At 39.9% G+C, this 16,084-nt stretch overlaps 1 protein-coding gene across 3 annotated transcripts in view; it reads right to left on the reverse strand.

Annotated features, from left to right (window-relative positions):
- Window positions 1-16,084, reverse strand: part of PDS5B (PDS5 cohesin associated factor B) — a 263,572-nt gene that overhangs the window by 162,608 nt on the left and 84,880 nt on the right. For all 3 annotated transcript variants that reach the window (XM_054015327.1, XM_054015328.1, XM_054015326.1), the window contains exons 4-6: window positions 11,211-11,297; window positions 11,028-11,125; window positions 9,515-9,641 (exon numbers count right to left, since the gene is read on the reverse strand). In XM_054015327.1, coding sequence (XP_053871302.1) covers window positions 9,515-9,641; window positions 11,028-11,125; window positions 11,211-11,297 — 312 coding nt within the window. The remainder of the gene's footprint in view (window positions 1-9,514; window positions 9,642-11,027; window positions 11,126-11,210; window positions 11,298-16,084) is intronic.

Below are 16,084 nucleotides of genomic sequence, written 5' to 3' on the forward strand. Positions count from 1 at the left end.
CTAATTAACTAAACTATATACAACTATTGGAAAAACAAAGACCACAGAGAAATCTTACTGTAGCAAGAAGAACAGTTTCAGAGACCATCACAGGCAGTAAAAAGGAATTGAGGAGGCACGGGGTGGGCTGGGCTCTTTATATCAGTGCTATAAGCATGTGGCACCAGAGGGCGCCTGAGTTGCTCTGATGGGTTCCGCTGAGGGGAAATTTCCGGCAATTGTGCTCAAGGTACCCATGCACCTACGATGGAGTAGGCATGTACAAGCACCCGAAGAAAATTTTTAAGACAGAAATCACCATTTCTTTGTCCTCATGGGGAATGAGGTATAAATAGGACATATGTCTCTTACAAGGCCCTTGCCTAAACAAATTAGGTAACTTTTGTGCCTATTGGTGACAGTAAAAGCAGCCCTGAATGTGACACACTGCTTACATCAAGGGAATTTCTACAAGCAAAAAACTTCAAACAACTATTAACTAACTAAACTATAACTATACTAAAGTGACCTATAACTATATACAAAGCAGAAACCAGTTTCTAAGCTAACTGAAGTTCAAGAGCAACAGGGAGCTCCAATTCCTGCCATGGGCAGTAAGAAGGAACTGAAATGGAGCAGATGGCCATGCCTGTTTTATTCTGTTGGCTCTGTGCAGCAGGAGAGCATAGGCACATGCACTGCCTAGTGGTATTACTGGCAAGTCTTCAACACAAGGGTATTGAGCACACACACCTACAGTAGAATGTATACATGCACAATCACCTGAAGGAGAATTTTGGGATTATTATATTTGCATTACAATTGCATCTAGAGGTTACAGCCCCATTGTGATGAGCTCTGCACAAACACAGAAGCAGTGTCTGCCCCAAAGAGCATTCTGTCTTCTCTTGAACTGTAATGTAGATAAATGAATTAAATATCCAAGTTATGTCTGGATACCACACTTTATTGGACATTAATCTAGAATCCAGGCTCAACTACATTTTTCTTCCAAAACCCAAGCTTTTAACTGTATGTATTCCAAAACTGAATGAAAAGGTCCCTTCTAGAGGTCTGGTGTTTTGTGTAGATACAGTGTGGGGTCACTGGCTATCTAGCAAGTCCAAAGTGACTTCAGGTCCAATGGAGGACTATGAAGAGGACTTCAACTCTCCTTTTTCTCTATCCTTTATGTGAACGGTCTTGAAGGTAGCAGGTTTTTGATCTATCCAGGACACTGTTTCCCATTGTCATAAAAAAGTTCTGATCTCCGGTTACTCCCTGGTTTTGGAAAGGATATAAACACTCATGCCTCAATCATAAGTCAACCTCTAATGGTAGAAGACTTCCTCTGAGTACCATAATTGCTCATTATGTGGTTTCTTGCACCTTCTACTGATGCAGCTGATACTGGTCACTGCCATAGACAGGGTATTGGAATCGATGGACCACTGGTCCAGTCCCATATTCCCATATGGCCACGTCCGTGGAGTCTGGGGGGAAAAAAAACCCACCACACCACCACCCTAATAGAGATGTCAAAATGAACTAAAAGAATGCATTTTATGAGATTTCGGAAATCAACCCTCCACAAAGACAGGTTTCAGAGTAACAGCCGTGTTAGTCTGTATCCGCAAAAAGAAGAACAGGAGTACTTGTGGCACCTTAGAGACTAACAAATTTATTAGAGCATAAGCTTTCGTGGACTACAGCCCACTTCGGATGCATCCGAAGAAGTGGGCTGTAGTCCACGAAAGCTTATGCTCTAATAAATTTGTTAGTCTCTAAGGTGCCACAAGTACTCCTGTTCTTCTTTTTCCTCCACAAAGAGTAAGCAAGGGTCTAGAAGAAAGTTGGGTTGACTTTCGGCTTCTTGTTCATATTTACCTGCCCACTAAGGGGCATTTGGATGTGATCTGAAAACAACACCTAATATTGCATTGCATCAAATGCCTGGTTCTAGGTCCTGTCAAGGAATTTCTGCAGGTGCATTGAGAAACCCACTCAAGGGATGAAGCTAATGCATGGCACGAGCAATCCTAGCTATTGGAGATAACTGACTATCCCTCAGGAAAAAAAATTGATGCAATGAAGTTTGGATCTCTGCAAATCTTACCATTAGGGCAATAGCCATGTCTGTTTTAACCTCAGGATGAGCAATTCTCTGCATTGAGATCAAAAGATGTTCTTTATTTTGAAGAGACTTGGTAGTTCTGAATCCTTTCTAGCTGTTGTCCATTTATGAATGGGTCTTCTTCAATGGACAGGGTACTGATTAGCATGCTGCCTATGAATGGGTATAGGGTGCATAACATGCAACTCTGCCTTGCTGTGATTGGCACCAGTCACCTATGACTCTGGGTGTAGGGGGTGAATCAGAAAGGGAGAGTCTTGTACCGGAATTGTGAGCTCTCCTACGCAAATGCTCTTTTGTCTTTGTCATGTTGAGGACTGTGTTAGTTTGGAGGAAAATTTATGTAGGTTTCTGTGGAAGTTTCAGCTACAGTTTTTTCTTTCTGCCAGGGTAACTGTCCCTTTTTAGATACCCTTGATGTGGTAGCAACCAACAGATTGCTATGCTGTCTTCGATAATGAAAGTTGAGGCCTCTCTTCAATCTTCGCTACTAATTTCATTAATATTTCCCCCAACAGCTCCTTACCTGTAAGTTTGGATGCATAAGGTATCTGTTTAGGATGATCAATGGCTATTCATGAGTATAACCTGGCTTTCTTGTAGCCACCAAGATATCCATTGCTCATCATATATCACATCAAGGGTTTGACTAACATAGAACCCAGGACATCTCTCTCCAAGCAAGGATCGAACATCTAGATCAGTGTTTCTCAACTACCAGTCTGTGGACTGGCATCACTCCCTGACACAGTTTAAAAAGGCAGCAAGCTGGTTTCTAACATCAACAAGGTTGAGAAACACTATTCTAGATAAGCCACTTGTTTGCCACAAAGTAGACTTTCCTTACTAAATGTATGAAAAGATTTTAGTCTGAATGGTGATCGCTAAGGTTCTGAAATTGCTATGCAGTGTGTCACCATTCAGAGGTTCTGTGGGGTCTTTTGGAAGGAAGTCCCCTTCTGATGAGGATTGTCTTTCACTGGTGGAGCTATTGCTGCATCAACGTTAAGCTCCCAAAATTTATTAAATTTGTGTTTTTGTAAAAACATTTTAGTTTAACATTTCATTTAATCAGATATCCTCATTTGGATATTATGATACCCTCAAAAGCCACATCAACAGCAAACCATGCATCTAATAATGCTTGAAAGGGACGATAATATTAATGAGTTCCTTGCAAGCCACTGATAAGAACATAGGAACATAAAAATGGCTATAGTGGGTCACACCAAAGGTCCATCTAGCCCGTATCCTGTCTTCCAACAGTGGCCAATGCCAGGTGCCCCAGAGGGAATGAACAGAACAGGTAATCATCAACTGATCGATCACCTGTTGCCTATTCTCAGCTTCTGGCAAATAGAGGCTAGGGATACCATCCCTGCCTATCCTGGCTAATAGCCATTGATGGACCTATCCTCCATGAATTTATCTAGTTCTTTTTTGAACCCCGTTATAGTCTTAGTCTTGGCCTTCACAACATACTCTGGCAAGGAGTTTCACGGCTTGACTGTGTGTTGTGTGAAAAAATACTTCCCTTTGTTTTAAACCAGCTGCCTATTAATTTCATTTGGTGATCCCTAGTTCTTGTGTTATGACAATAAGTAAATAACACTTCCTTATTTACTTTCTCCATACAAGTCATGATTTTATAGACCTCTATCATATCCCCCCTTAGTTGTCTCTTTTCCAAGCTGAAAACTCCCAGTCTTATTAATCTCTCCTCATACAGAAGCGATAATCATTTTTGTTGCCCTTTTCTGAACCGTTTCCAGTTCCAATATATCCTTTTTGAGATGGGCGACCACATCTGCACACAGTATTCAAAAGATGAGCATACCATGAATTTATATAGAGGCAATATAATATTTTCTGTCTCATTTTCTATCCCTTTCTTAATGATTCCCAGCATGCTGTTGGCTTTTTTGACTGCTGCTGCACATTGAGTGGGTGTTTTCAGAGAACTATCCACTATGACTCCAAGATCTCCTTCTTGAGGGGTAACAGCTAATTTAGACCCTGTCATTTTATATGTATAGTTGGGATTATGTTTTCCAATATGCATTACTTTGCATTTATCAACCATGAATTTCATCTGCCATTTTGTTGCCTTGTCACCCAGTTTTGAGAGATCCTTTTGTAGCTCTTCACAGTCTGCCTGGAACTTAACTATCTTGAGTAGTTTTGTGTCATCTGCAATTTTGCCACCTCACTGTTCACCCCTTTTTCCAGATCATTTATGAATATGTTGAATAGGACTGGTCCTGGTACAGAGCCCTGGGGAATACCACTATTTATCTGCCTTCATTCTGAAAACTGACCATTTATGCCTACCCTTTATTTATCTTCTAAACAGTTACCAATCCATGAGAGGACCTTCCCTCTTATCCCAAGACAGCTTACTTTGCGCTTAAGAGCCTTTGTCGAAGTCTTTCTGAAAAAATATAAGCACACTATATCTACTCGATCCCTTTGTCTATATGCTTGTTGACCCCCTCAAAGAATTCTAGTAGATTGGTGAGGCGCGATTTCCCTTTACAAAAGCCACGTTGACTCTTCCCCAACAAGTTACATTCATCTATGATAGCCTGTCTTGGAAAGGTCCTGTATGTAGTTTGTTTTTGTAATGCATGTATGGTACTTCTTCCCCTGGTTGTTTAAATGGGAGTGGTAGTATGCTATTCATCCAGGCACAGGGACCACACAACGGAGGAGGGGTCCTGGTACACATATCTTGATTGTGGAAACAGCTTGTTAAAATATCCTTAGAGAGCTTAATGGGCCACCTCTATCTGCACCCCAGGCTGCCTGGCACCCAAGTAAGTACTGTAGGAGCAATCAGAGCTCTACCTAGTAAATCAGGATTTTATTGCACACAGGAAGAGATTTCTCACCCCTCTATAATCCTAGGGTTGTACAGCTTTGTGGGGAGTGTAATCCTCATGTGCCTCTGTTCTGGTCACAGACTGCCTGAAGTGCTCCTATGGCTTTAATGTGGAGTGAGCCTGTGGAACAGGGAAGGGATGGTGAGCAAGACCCTTTCCCTAGCAGAGCAAAGGTTTATGGCTGATGATGATAAGTCAACTCCATTCCACTCTTTCCCCAAGCATGACACTCTTTCCCTTGCAGAGAGGGTGTCCTTGAGTTGAAAGCCAGGCAGGAACAATTCCCTTTAGGCTGCAGCCTGAGGCAGGACTGCACAGGAGAGAGAAGATTCACTACATGCCCAGACATGCTGCAGGATCGGGGAAGGATGGTGAGCATGATACAAAGGACTGCAAGACGTAATATACAGGAGAAAACCCCCAGCAAACACTCCCTCAGGAGAAGAAGAGGTTTAACCTTTGATTTTCATCCTACTTGTTGATTAATAATACTAACCCCTAACTTGCAAAGGACACACTTGTTTTTGCTTTCTTGAGATCTGGAGTTTGCAAGTCTTACCTCTGAGACGGTCATGAAAATCTCTTAATTCACAGTAGGAAGAAGGGGAGTTGCATAGAAGCCCTGATTCTTTTCCCAAGCAGTTGACAACCCACTTAAGCATATGAGGGTCACTGGATCCTTTTGGAAACTTTCACTCCATCCCCCCACCTCCAACCTGGGTCTGTTGTGGGACTTACCCCTGAGCCAGCAGGATAATTTCCTCCTCAACCTGAGACTCCCCCCCTCCCCCCAAAAAAAGCTCAGAAGCTCCTGATAAGGCTTTTCTGTGTTGCAGTCAAGGCTCTTCAGGGCATGGTGAAAGACCCAACAGGTCAGTCTGACTCTGAGCCCCATACCCTGGCAGTGCAAGAGTTGTCTGGCTGGGAACAGGCAGGGCATAATTCACACACTGTAGAGCCTGTAACTACTTCCTCACATATAAAACACTGCTTACATTTAGATAGGTATTTGCAGGGAAGCTCTGCCATGGCTGAGTGGGGACAGAGTACTCCAATAGGCAGCAGCAGATGGTGGTAGAAACCAGAAAGCTACCATGTACCCAATCTGGGAGGGAGGAAGGGAGGGAGAAGGAGAAGGAAGAAGACGAAGTCACAACTGCACAAAAACTATTAAATAAAAGATTTTAAAACAAAATGGCTGGAAGAAACTGAACCACAAACTTATTCCACTGCTAGAGGCAGAAAATCTGCTAGGTTGAGCTGAGGACAGAGATTAGGCCTGAAGCCTCAAGCAACCACACTGGACTGCCTCCGAATTCCGCAAGTTGGAGGCAGTAGGCCATTTATAATGAATGGCGACAGAAGCGCTATATATATTTTTTTATTTAAAAAAAAAAAAGCTAACATTTTTGTAAAGTAATATACATTTAAAACCATTTATTTGCGCCTTCAATCTCAGGCTTCACTGTAACTAAGGCCTGGTCTACACTGGGGGAGGGAGGAAATCGATCTAAGATGCGCAATTTCAGCTACGAGAATAGCGTAGCTGAAGTCGACATCTTAGATCAACTTAGAATCACTTACTTCGCAGCACGGGATCAATGGCCGCCGCTCCCCCGACTCTGCTTCCGCCTCTCACCGTGGTGGAGTTCTGGAGTAGACGGCAGAGCGATCGGGGATCGATTTATTGCGTCTTCACTAGACGCGATAAAATCGATCCCCGATAGATCGATCACTACCCACCGATTCAGCGGGTAGTGTATACATACCCTGAGTTTTTGTGTTGAAATATAAATATATCACTTGTATTCACTATGAAGCCTAAAATCTGTACAAAAAAAATTCAGAATACTGGCTGAACAACCAAACGTAAAATACAGACCTGTATTTAGCAGATTTAGATCACAACAGACTTGGATCACATACATACAAGTCTCAGAACATTATACTTAAGCAAATTATGCAAATAATTGCAGCAATTAGCGAGCATGTATTTAGGGCTTCTGATTTGTGGTTTTAACCCACAATACAAAAAAAATTAAATCAGTGTTTAATCCACTAAAGATCAGAAAAAGAGCAGAAATGGTTATTTGTATCTAAAGGCTCATCTATATGGAGTAGTAATGAGGACTCACGGGGTGTGATTTCTAAAGCGTACTTTCATGTTGCGCATTTTTTGCTCCAGGTAGACCCTGCTGGTGCGCATTAAATATTTATTAGTGCACTTTAATGTAGTGCTGCTTGAAACGTTTAAAAAAAAAACACTTTAAAGCTCACTTCGGAACAATACGAAGTGATTACTCCCTGTAATGAGTAATGTATATTATATGTATTATTCATTACTGACTATACAAAGTGAAAGCCCCAAAAAAACCCAATTCTTGGATTCCTACTACTGAAAAATTGATAAAATTAACTTAAAAAAAACGAATTAATAAACCCAAAAAACACAGAAGCCCTGTATATAATTAACATTAGTGTAGTTAAAAAGGCCACCTTTTATTAGCAAGAAGAGGAAGAAAAGCCAGAATCGAAGCACTACACAATTCGGGGGTTTTCCTGCCAATACCTTGTTTTTATCCACTATAAACTTTCAAAATGCCCATCTGAGATCCTACTATTCAAACCAGCCTGCACAGTGCTCAATACTACATCCAATCTTCCCTGAATATTTTCACTTTTGTTCTATAGTAAGAGTCAAACTACTGTACTTTTATTCAATAAAAGTTTAGAACTTTCATGGAAACATATATTGAATCATCTCTAACTAAAGATGCAGGAACAACTTTCCACAAAAATGATAGAGAATAAGTTGTAAAGTCTAAAGATCAATGTGGCACAAAAACACCAAATAAAAGAGAGATGTTAAAAAAAGAGAAATTCCAAATTGAAGAAACACAGTGTCTGTAGTCTTGCTTTTACATTTTTCATACCCTAAGGTCTCCTCTAATAAATCTGAATCTGAATTTTGGGGCTGATTTTTTTTTGTCACAGATAAGTACTGGTATTTCTCAAATTACATACAATATAGCTGTGTGTAAGAATGCATTTTGAATATTTTCAGTCAAAAAAGTCTGATACAACAATTTAGGTACTCTCTATATGCCTTAAGTAAGATTGTCAATAAAAAACAGAAGCTTTTCACCCGCTTAAACTCTGCTTCTTATTAATCCCGGTAGCGCTCAGTCAGCAAGGGGGCCACGTCCCTTTGAGGTTTGCCATGATGATAATAAAATTCTGCTCTATGAATTTTCTATGTTGAATACACAGAAGCGAGATGTACACAGAACATTGTACTACCTTGCTTTATTCTGTCAAAGAGCACCTCTTCAAAAGTGTGACTACATTCCTTGCAGTGAACCATGCTCTCTTACATACTGTTTGAAATTGCTACAATCAATTTACCCATAAAAAAATATAAAATCACTTTTTACAAAAAAAAAAAAAATACACACACACACAAATATACCAGGCAGCACTCGGAAGTGACAATCAAAATCTTTCACATATCCATCTACTGTAGCCTGTCTGTAGCAGTATAACATTTAAAAAAAAAAAAAAAAAAAAAAAACCACACTGAGGCCTCTTCTTGAATATATAGTTTAGTTTCAAAAGACTCTGTTCTCCACTGCGTACATCCAAAGCTGCCCAAAATTTAAGCAGTAATATTTCCAAAACTATCTTACAAAATTCAGTTATCTCCATGTAACTTATATAACTTTGCATCATCTTATCTATGTTACATCTTGTATCCAAAGTTCCACGCGATAACATCCCGCATTTGTTTATACCTCAGAACAAATCAGGCTTTCCTCCTTTTTAAAAAAATTCAAGGATGACAATGTATACCAAAGATAAAAGTCTAAAAACAGTCATTTCTCAGTTTGCCTAGTAATAACTGCATGATTGCATGTAAGCCATCAAAGTAAAGCATCCATCCTTTTAGTACTTCATGTTCCACCACTTTCCTAACGTTTTTATTGTCAAAAACAATGTTGAGAATACATTATGATGCACTTAGTCACTGACACTTGTTAATTCAAAGGCAAAAAAATATGAATTTGATTAATTTTGCCTCCCCCCTCAATTTATAGAAGTATGGTACTTGGGCCTGTTCACACATGTACAACTATAAAATCATAAACATAATTAAAAATAAAACTAACCGTATCAACCTTGGTTTCAAAGGAAACAATACATTTATTCAAGGTTCTTACTACCCACATACCACTTAAAGATGTCACTCACAATTAACTTTCAGACAAGTCACAATGCAAATAAAGTTTACAAAGAAAAATATTTACAACATTAGGCTACTGTTAAAAACTAAGACAAAACATTTTCACTTCATGACAACCCAATGAAAGCAATGAAATGTCCCTGAGTTTTACATAAAATTGAGTCATGAAGGCTAGACCAAGCAAATTTAGTGGATTAATTCATCTCACAATTTGCCCTGTGATTTGGATCAAGTTTCAACACAACCAAGCCGTAAAATTCAACGGCTATTAAGGCTTACCTTATGTGCTGGCACTAGATTCACTAAAACTGTATCCAAAAGCTCCTGAGACACAGTATCTCCTTCACAAATGATAGAGCTCATCAAATCCACCATGTGCATGTGTACTTTTTGATTATGACCATTGCTGAAATTAAAGGTAGAATTTCTTAGCATATATAAATATATGTACTATATTACAACAAAGTACTACCTCTAATCAGTCACAAGACAGCCAGAAGCCGTACTTTTTCTTAAAAAGTAAAGCATAAATTCATCCTGAGAAATCAAACTAATTACGAGGCTCTATATGCAAATTTTCATGATAATGTTTCTTATATTCTCTATTCTCTCTCAATGTACGACGCTATATAAGGAAAAAACTGCACATTTGCACAGAGATAAAAATTCTCTCCACCCTCACAATATGAACTTTCTTTATAACAAAAGTTCTCCCAGTGTTATATGAAAGTCTCATAATTGTGATGTCATTAGTTCAATGTTCAGCTTGAAATTCTCAATAAAGATTATAAAAAACATGGAACAAATTAACAAAAATTTTAAGTAATGCACATGTACCAGTGACACAAAAATAAGCAATGGAAAGTTCAGGTAAAATGTGTTTGATTTACTTACACTAGTGTTCACACTACTGATGTAAACTAACAGATCGTATCTAACCACAAAACTCAAATTTGGGAAAATGAAACGCATAAATAATACTGTCAACTCAGTGCAGACAGTAAACTCTTATTAACAGTAAAAAAGTCTACATAAGTGACCACTGACCAGAAAAGCAAGGTACTAAAATACAGAACGACCAAGTCTGAGTCATTACTGGAGATGTAATATGAGAATATGTACTTCCAAAGTAGGGACTAAATGCATTTAATCTATTGTCTACACCATTTTTAAAAAAATTTGAGATAATAGTTTCAACAGGTAAGATGAATACAAACAAATAGACAGTGAAGGCAAAAACAGTGCCTTTTTTTAAAGGAGCATTTCCAAAAGAAGTGGTTTATAAATTTTGGGCTAGGAAGTTTGTTTCAGTTTCATTTGTTTTAAGGATATTATACAAGACAAAACCCAAAAGAGTAGAGCCAGAGCAAGCTCTCATTTTCTACTCTCTCAGACACTATCTTGGAAATATTTCCCACACTTCTGACCTAAGATAATATCTAAATAAAACATGCAACTAAATTTTTAAAGCTTTTGTATATTCAATAGTTATTATCCAAACACTAATACATTCTGATATCACCAAGATTTTTGGAAAGAGGAGGTGGGTAACTGAATCCTCCCACAAAGTATTATCTGAAAAACGAGGCAGAACATACACTTTTTTAATCCTAGGCAGCAGCATAAGTATAATAAACTGAATTCTTAAAACAGAAATGTTAAGCTTTGATTGCTATAATATCCAGACTAACAGCTTTATTGAGCAAGCAGAATATATACAGATTCAATGTTTAAATTAGAATAGTTTTCCTGAAATGTATAATTAAAACTATATCAATCAGAATATACTTACTTTATTACGGAAAACAGCGTTCTGTACAACTGTGTGAAAATTTCATTGCTGTCTTCTAGCTCAAAGCATATATTATAAGATTTGACCCAAGCAATATTCTATGTTTGGGGGGGAAGAAAAGGATATAGTTATTACAAGAACTTGAAAAAGTAGTAATAATAAATAGTAATAATTTTAGCTTACCTCAAGTAAATAAAAATATCTATTGAACTGTGGGCTTTTTGTATCTTCTAATCCTTTCAGTTGCCTTGTTATAAACATAAATATATCCTAGAAAAAACAAACATAATAGTAATTTGTTTCATCATGTAATTTATGACTGTATTTAACTAAATTGTCTAAATATTCCTTTTGAACTATTGATCACATTCCCCACAACAGAACTCCCACAAAAGCCAGAGAAACCAATCCTCACTGACCCTGGTAACTAGGATGACAAATAAACCTATGAAGAATTATGTGAACGACAGTAATCCTTAGAAAGTTTCACCTTGGTAACAAGGTGAGGAAGGCGTTAATGTTGGTTAAGTTTCACATGGAAACATTCAGCTTGATTGACAGAAGAAAGCCTAGAGAAAGTTCCATTCTGCACTTGGCGGACATGACCCATGGGGTCAATAGAAATGTTACGCATCCTCTTGCGGGCTGGATTTTCATTTCACAGAGCAACAGTTTTATCTGTTTGATTTTGGGGACAGAGGTAGCCTGTTTTTTTTTTAAAATAGAATTTTAACCTGTACACGGTGTTTGTCCATCTCTGTTACCATTAAAGACTAGCATATTGAGCAATGTTCCCTCTAATTTTTTATATTCATGTGCAGAATGAATTTTATGAGTACCAATATGCAGGCGACGTGTGGTGGGGGTTCCAATGGGTTCAGAGTGTTGGAAGAGGTTCAGGGCTGGGGCGGAGGGTTGATGTTTGGGTGTTAGGGCTCTGGGATAGGGCCAGAGCTAAGGGATTCAGAGTGTTTGTATGGGGGGGGGGGTGCCGGCTCAGGGCTGGGGCAGAGGGTTCTGGGGTGGGGTCAGGGCTGAGGACTCCAGGTGGGGGGTGAGGGTTCTGGGGTGGGGTCAGGGCTGAGGAGTTTGGGGTGCAGATTGCCCCCAGCGCTCTCCCCACCGGCAGCAGCTCCCAAGACCTGGGGATAGGTGCCTCTCCCCGCCTACCCCTCTCATTTCCCCAGACCCCTGTGGCTGCGCGCCTGCACAGCCCTTTATAGCCTGCTACGTGGCCGCGCAGCTTAGAGGGAACTTAGATATTTGAGCCCGCTGTTGAGGGACAAAAAGCAACCAAGAAAGGGTTATGGATGCCTCTCTCAAGCTTCAGTTTGTCCAATGAAATTTCCATAGCAACATCTCTTATGAAACAGAAAACTCAAATAGGTAACATTAAGCAACAGCATCAGAAAAATTAATTATGTAAGACTCTCTGGATTGGTAAGTGACAAACATCATTATCTTTTAAAACTATTTGTATACACTCAAATCACCAATACATACAGGATAATTATCCCAACCAACTCAAAATTCAAAAGCATGCGTGCCCACCACACGAAGACAACATCCACAGACTTAATTTCCAGACTTCAATGCCTAAAAAGAATCCAGCAATAGCCAGTTTGCAACCTTGCAATTCTCTTCTAGGATTCTTTTCACTGAACAAGGCAAGGCTCTGGTAGAATAAGAGCATAAGAACGGCCATACTGGGTCAGACCAAAGGTCCATCTAGCCCAGTATCCTGTCTTCTGGCAGTGGCCAATGCCAGGTGCTTCGGAGGGAATAAACAGAACAAGTTACGAACAAGTGATCCACGCCCTCTCATCTACCCCCAGTTCTAGCAAATAGAGACTAGGGATACCATCCTTGCTAATAGCCATTGATGGACCTGTCCTCCATGAATTTATCTAGCTTTTTTTAGAACCCTGTTATAGTCTTGGCCTTCACAACATTCTCTGGCAAAGGGTTCCACAAGTTGACTGTGCACTGTGTGAAGAAATACTTCCTTCTGTTTTAAACGTGCTGCCTATTAATTTCATTTGGTGACCCCCTAGTTCTGGAAAAGAGTAAATAATTCCTTATTTACTTTCTCCACACCAAGCATGATTTTATAGACCTGTCATTCACCACCCCCACCACCCCCAGTCATCTCTTTTCCAAGCTGAAAAGTCCCAGTCTCCTTAATCTCTCCTCATATGGAAGCTATTCCATACCCCTAATCAATTTTGTAGCCCTTTTCTGAAACTCTTCCAATTCCAATATATCTTTTTTGAGATGCGGCAATCACATCTGCATGCAGTATTCAAGAGGTGGGTGTACCATGGATTTATATATATTTTAATGTCTTAGTATCTAATCCTTTTCTTAATGATTCCCAACATTTTTAGCCTTTTTGACTGCCGCTGCACATTGAATGGATGTTTTCAGAGAACTATCCACAATGACTCCAAGGTTTCTTTCTTGAGTGAGAAAAGCTAATTTAGACCCCATCATTTTATATGTGTAGTTGGGATTATGTTTTCCAATGTGCATTACTTTGCATTTATCAACCATGAATTTCATCTGCCATTTTGTTGCCCAGTCCCACAGTTTTGTGAGATCTTTTTGTAGCTCTTCGCAGTCTGCTTTGGACTTCACTATCTTGAGTAGTTTTGTATCATCTGCAAATCTAGCATCTCATTGTTTATCCCTTTTTCCAGATCATTTATGAATATGCTCAAGTGATGGGGTTCACTCACCACTGTGGCACCTCCTGCTGGCTGTCCTGGGGATTAGCTCTGTGTGTTAGTGCACCCTCTTAGGGTGGTGCCTCGCCACCATCACTCCTGCGCTAGGACCCACGTCTCTCCAAGGACTGCAGCATCCTCTTCAGCGACACAGCCCTCCGGCCGTGCCACACACTGTGCTCCCCCCTTCCTGGGAACCTGCAGTGCACTGTTCAGCCACTTACCGTAGTAGCTACTGCAGCGAATTGTCTGGCCACTTCCTTGTGGCCCCAGTATCCTCTCTGCCCTTGTTTCAGGGCCTCAGCCTGCAAACCCCAGCCGCCAGGAACAGTCTCTCATTCCCCCGGTCGCTGCTAGCAGCGCTTCTCTGTCCAGGGTGCTGGCAGTTCTCGCAACCCTCCAGAGACAGTCCTTCCTCCCTGGGTTCCCAGCAGAGAACTGCCCTCCTCTGCCCTGCAGCTCCCTTTTTATATGTGCCTGCTTGGCTGCTCCCTTCAGCACTTTTCTGATTGGCTGCCTCCTGCGCAGCCTCCCTAGGGCTCTATTAACCCCTTAGAGCCCAGTGTGCAGGTGCCCCGTCACAGGATCCTTATTTTGTGTTGGGGAAACAATATACTTATCTGTTCAAAAATACCAACATAGAACCAAAGTCACCTACTGAAAATTTAGAAACCCTACAGTTCTCCTTGGACCCATAGAAAAAAAGATGTCCCATTTTTTTTAAAAAAGGACAAAAACTTTCTAAACCACAACTTTTTCTTCAAGAAAGTGGTGGAAAGGGAAGAGTGTCAGGATGGGTCAGCCAACTTATTTCTTCTCAGAAACTAAGGACACAAAAATCCAACCCTAATAGACAGGCTGACATATTTAAAATGGTTCAGGGTAAAGCCATGACAGGAGCCACTTCAGACTAAATAAAACTAGTCTCTTGGTAGAGGATGCAGAAGGAATACTCTTCATCATTCTCAAGGCAAATACCAAAAGGACATGGCCGTCATGCAGATCAAGTGGCATCCAAACTGACCTTTATCTAGGTCTTAAAATGGTCTTGCTGCATACTCCCTCTGTCCATCACTGACTGACTGACTCACTCATTGCACCATCAGAGCTTTTGACGACATGATCACCAACCACAAAGCAGCATTCCTTGGTAAATGTGTTTTGTAATTTGTTGGTCTTCATTCCTAGTATATCCATATAGAGAAAGCTGCCAAAAATCAAACCAGTAAAAATGGAAACTGTTGCTCTGTTTGACTATGAATATTCTCATTGCTGATCTCATCCTACTACATAATATGGAGCAGCTGACAAAGACGAGAATCAGAAACAAGACAATTCATCACTCTTCAACCTTCCCAGTGCTTCTTCCACATCTCACTGCTATACAATAGTGGTTCTATAGATCAGGAACTTCGTGGTAAGCTTTGATATTCCAGTGTCTTCACAGAGGCCACTAAAGAGTTTGGAACACAGAAATAGCTGCTGCAATGAGTACTGCTCAAAAGATATGGATGTTTTGTCTATGACACTTCTCTAGTACTTGACAGTTCCCATCTACTCCATATACTATCCAAATAAGTTACGACTGAACTGGTTGTAATCTAGAATTACAGGTTACTTGATAGTAACAGCCAGGAACTTTGTTTCATCCAGACTGATAACACTGGTCTACAATTTTTGAGAAGTCGTCTGCTTCAGAGATAAAATGTGCTATTTATTATGTATTTTGATGTGCTGAATTCAAATGTGACAATTAAAACAACAACTGATTGGCTACTGTTTCTAAGATATTTAAGTTTCTACATTTTATGTCTATGTATATTGTGTAGATAGAGTTTTAATCAAATTGTAAACCTAGGTCTTTTCATGTGTTTATGGTTGCTTTACATGATATTTCACCTGTCCTGTTTATGCAACTCTTTAAAAATCAGCAAAAGGGTTATATAAATTTTATTAAGAAAAAAAGGCAAAACACTATTATGTGCATAGTTTAGTCCTATTCAGAGTCTACTCGGCGCTTCTTGGCTTGTCTCTTGTATTCATTAAATGGAGCATCTCTTGACACTGTCCAGCAATAGTCTGCAAGCATTGATGGGCTCCATTTGCCCTGATAGCGTTTCTCCATTGTTGCAATGTCCTGGTGAAATCGCTCACCGTGCTCGTCGCTCACTGTGCCGCAGTTTGGTGGAAAAAAAATCTAGATGAGAGTGCAAAAAATGTATCTTTAGTGACATGTTGCAACCAAGGCTTTTGTATGCCTTGAGGAGGTTTTCCGCCAACAACCTGTAATTGTCTGCCTTGTTGTTTCAGAGAAAATTTATTGCCACTAAC

The sequence above is a fragment of the Malaclemys terrapin genome, chromosome 1 (assembly GCF_027887155.1).
Source record: "Malaclemys terrapin pileata isolate rMalTer1 chromosome 1, rMalTer1.hap1, whole genome shotgun sequence".
Taxonomy (NCBI): Eukaryota; Metazoa; Chordata; order Testudines; family Emydidae; genus Malaclemys; species Malaclemys terrapin.